Source organism: Nicotiana sylvestris, chromosome 3 (assembly GCF_000393655.2).
Source record: "Nicotiana sylvestris chromosome 3, ASM39365v2, whole genome shotgun sequence".
Classification (NCBI taxonomy): domain Eukaryota; kingdom Viridiplantae; phylum Streptophyta; class Magnoliopsida; order Solanales; family Solanaceae; genus Nicotiana; species Nicotiana sylvestris.
Genome location: NC_091059.1, coordinates 161,782,427 through 161,786,281, shown reverse-complemented (window position 1 = coordinate 161,786,281; position 3,855 = coordinate 161,782,427). Strand labels below are relative to the sequence as shown.

General features: G+C 44.5%; 1 protein-coding gene across 1 annotated transcript; it reads right to left on the bottom strand.

The window, feature by feature from the left end:
- Positions 1–672: 672 nt before the first annotated feature.
- LOC138888260 (uncharacterized) lies at positions 673–1,206 on the bottom strand. The gene has a single exon (XM_070170089.1). The coding sequence runs from the start codon at positions 1,204–1,206 to the stop codon at positions 673–675; it is 534 nt and encodes a 177-aa protein (XP_070026190.1).
- Positions 1,207–3,855: the final 2,649 nt, after the last annotated feature.

Genomic DNA, 3,855 nt, shown 5'->3' with positions numbered 1-3,855 from the left:
CGAATGAGGTCGAACTCATATTTTTGTCGATGGCCTTGTTCATTGGGATGTTACTTTCAAACTGGCGTCGAAGTAGTATCCCATCATAGTTCGAGTGAAGTCGAACTCATATTTTTATCGATGGCCTTGGCCATTGGGATGTTACTTTCGAGCTGGCGTCGAAGCAGTATCCCGTCGTAGGTCGAGTGAAGTCGAACTCATATTTTTGTCGATGGCCTTGGCCATTGGGATGTTACTTTCGAGTTGGCGTCGAAGAAATAACCCGTCGTGGTTCAAATGAGGTCGAACACATATTTTTGTTGATGGCCTTGGCCATTGGGATGTTACTTTCGAGCTGGCGTCGAAGTAGTATCCCATCGTAGTTCGAGTGAAGTCGAACTTATACTTTTGTCGATGGCCTTATCTATTGGGAGTTTCATTCATACATTGGAGATTTTATTATAGTCCTGTAGGAAATACATGTTGACTTTGTACATATAATGGAGATTTGGCTATCTATACCAAGTCCTTTCATTACTCGGCCTGGAGATCACGTCAACAGGCGGGGTAATGAACAACACTTCGGACCTCGAGACGTCTCCTTTGCCGCCTCATTAAAAACTTCACCGAGAAAACCCGATTGGGACAAAATGCGGATGAGGGAAAAAAGTACGACTTAGGTGGTGCCTCTTTTCAGAAGTGGAAGTATTTGAGATGGGCAACATTCCAATTGTTTTGGAGTAGTTTTCCTTCCATAGTCTCTAACTGGAATGCTCCTTTGTTTTCTACCACCGTGATTTTGTATGGCCCATCCCAGTTTGTTCCCAGTTTTCCCTCATTAGGGTCTTTCGCTGCTTGTGTTTTAGCTTTGAGGACGTAGTCTCCGACCTTGAGTGGTCGTACTTTGGCCGTCTTGTTATAGTACCTTTCTGCTTGTTGCTTTTGGGCTACCATTCTTATGTGAGCCATATCTCTTCGTTCTTTGACTTTATCCAGGTCTTGTATCCTACTTTCGTCGTTACTTGGTCCGTTTTCATTAGAGTATCTCAGGCTAGGTTCTCCGATTTCGACGGGTATAACCGCGTCAATCCTGTAGACTAGTGAATATGGCGTCTTGCCTGTGCTAGTTTTTGGCGTGGTGCGGTATGCCCATAGTACTTCTGGCAACAGTTCAGGCCATAGCCCCTTGGCGTCCTCGAGCTTCTTTTTCAATATATTCAATATCATTTTATTGGAGGATTCGGCTTGGCCGTTGCCGGCGGGATGGTATGGTGTGGAGAGTATTCGCTTGATGTGTCATTTTTTGAAAAACTCGGTTGTTTTCTTTCTGACGAACTGAGGTCCATTGTCACAGCTGATTTCTTTGGGAATGCCGAAGCGGCATATTATATTTTTCCATATGAGCGCGATAACTTCTTGCTCACGTATTTGAGTGTATGCACCTGCTTCCACCCATTTAGAAAAATAGTCAGTTAAAACCAAAAGGAAGCGTACCTTACCTCATCCTACCGGAAGGGTTCCGACAATATCCATCATCCACTTTATGAATGGCCATGGCAAAGTGATGGAATACAGCAGTTCTCCTGCTTGGTGTATCATAGGGGCATATTTTTGGCACTATTCATATTTGCTGATATAATATGTGGATTTTTTTTCATGGTAGGCCAGTAGTATCCTGCGCGGATGAGGCATCTGACGAGGGAACGGTTTCCCATATGGGCACCGCAGTGCCCCTCGTGTACTTTTTCTAATACCCGCCTTGTTTTATTTGGCCCAAGACACTTGGCCAGGGGGCCGCCGAGCGTCCTTTTGTAAAGATCATAGTTTACGAGGCTATATCTGGCCGCCTGTATTCGGAGCTTTTTGGCTTCTTTCTTATCTTGTGGTAGCGTTCCTTCCTGCAAATATGTTACGATATGGTTGCGCCAGTCCCAAGTTAGGTTTATAGAATGTACCTTGACCTGGTCTATTGAGGAATGAAGAAAGGTGACTATGTTTTCCTTGTTGATATTCTTGGTGGCTGCCGCTAGCGTGGCGAGACTGTTCGCTTCTATATTCTGCGCCCTGGGTATCTGGTCGAGGCAGCATTCATCGAATTCTGGTAGCAGTTTATGAATTTCTAACTCGTACTTTTGTAGTCTTTGTTCTTTGATTTGAAAAGTCCCAGTGACTTGGTTCACCATGAGTTAAGAGTCATAATGGAGGACGAGTCATCGAGTGCTATATTTGAGGGCTAATTTCAATCCTTCAATCATAGCTTTATACTCGACCTCGTCATTAGTCATCTCAGGGCACCGTATGGACTGGAAGATTACTTCGCCCGTAAGGACTTTGAGGACGAGTCCTAGTCCCGATCCCGATGCATTAGATACGCCGTCGGTGTAGAGGACCCAAAGGTCAGAATGTGCGGAAGCGCGAAGCACTTCTGCTCTACTTCAAGCAATATTTTCGCGTTGAAATCGGCGACGGAATCGGCGAGCACTTGCGACTTTATAGCAGTTCGCGGTTGATATGCTATATCATGCTCACTTAATTCTATGGCCCATTTGGCCAACCTACCTGATAGTTTGGGTTTGTGTAGGATGCCCTTGAGAGGGAAGGTCATCACCACGTTTATGGGGTGACATTGAAAATATGGTCTAAGCTTTCGTGAAGCTACGACTAATGCCAGAGCTAATTTCTCAAGGTGGGGGTACCTTGTTTCGGCATCAATTAAGGTTTTGATGATATAATATATTGGAGATTATGTACCTTTGTTTTCGCGGACCAAAACTGCACTTATCGCGACTTCAGGGACTGCTAGATACACTAGGAGGCATTCGCCAGGGTGTGCCTTGAAAAGTAATGGCGGGGAGGACAGGTACGCTTTCAGTTTTCTTAAGGCGTTGACACATTTTGAATTCCACTATAGTCCGTGATCCTCCCTTAGTACGTTGAAGAATTTATGGCACTAGTCCGACGATCATGAGATGAACCTCGACAGGGCGGTTATTCGTCCTGTCAATTTCTGTACCTGCTTTTTGCTGGTTAATGTCTCAGGTATTCCTTCGATGGCCTTGATCTAATCCGGGTTGACCTCGATACCCCTTTGCGACACCAAAAAAACCGAGGAACTTGCCTGAGGTTACGCCAAAGGTGCACTTATCGGGATTCAGTTTCATTTTATTCACCTCAATATTTTGAAGGCTTCCTTCAGATGACCAATGTGGTCCTCCTTCCTTTTCGACTTTACTAGCATGTCGTCGATGTAGACCTCCATAGTCTTGCCGAGTTGTTCTTTGAACATTTTGGTGACTTACCTTTAGTACGTCACGCTGCATTCTTAAGTCCGAACGACATGACTCTATAGTAGTACATTCCTTGGTGAGTGATAAAAGTATTTTTTTTCTTGTTCTTCTTCTGCCATTAGGATTTGGTTGTAACCAGAATAGGCATCTAAGAAGCTCAATAGTTCGTGCCTTGTTGTTGCATCGATAAGCTGGTCGATGTGTGCTAATGGAAAGGAATATTTTGGGCATGCTTTGTTTAGGTCGGTGAAGTCGACACACATCTGCCACTTCCTGTTCTTCTTTTTTACCATGACTACATTGGAGACCCACTTAGGATACTTTGATTCTCAGACGGAACCATTAGCGAGCAACTTATCAACTTCTTCACTGACTGCATCGTTGATTGCGACATTGAACTTTCTCCTCATTTGCCGCACTGGCGGGTAAAGAGGGTCGACATTCAGCATGTGTGTGGCGATGTCCCTTGGGATTCCCAATATATCTAAATGGGAAAAGTCAAACAAGTCGACATTGTTAGTTAATAACTCATGGAACTTACTCGGTTCTGAGAGGTTGTGTCCGATATAAGCTTTTTTCGTGCTGTCGG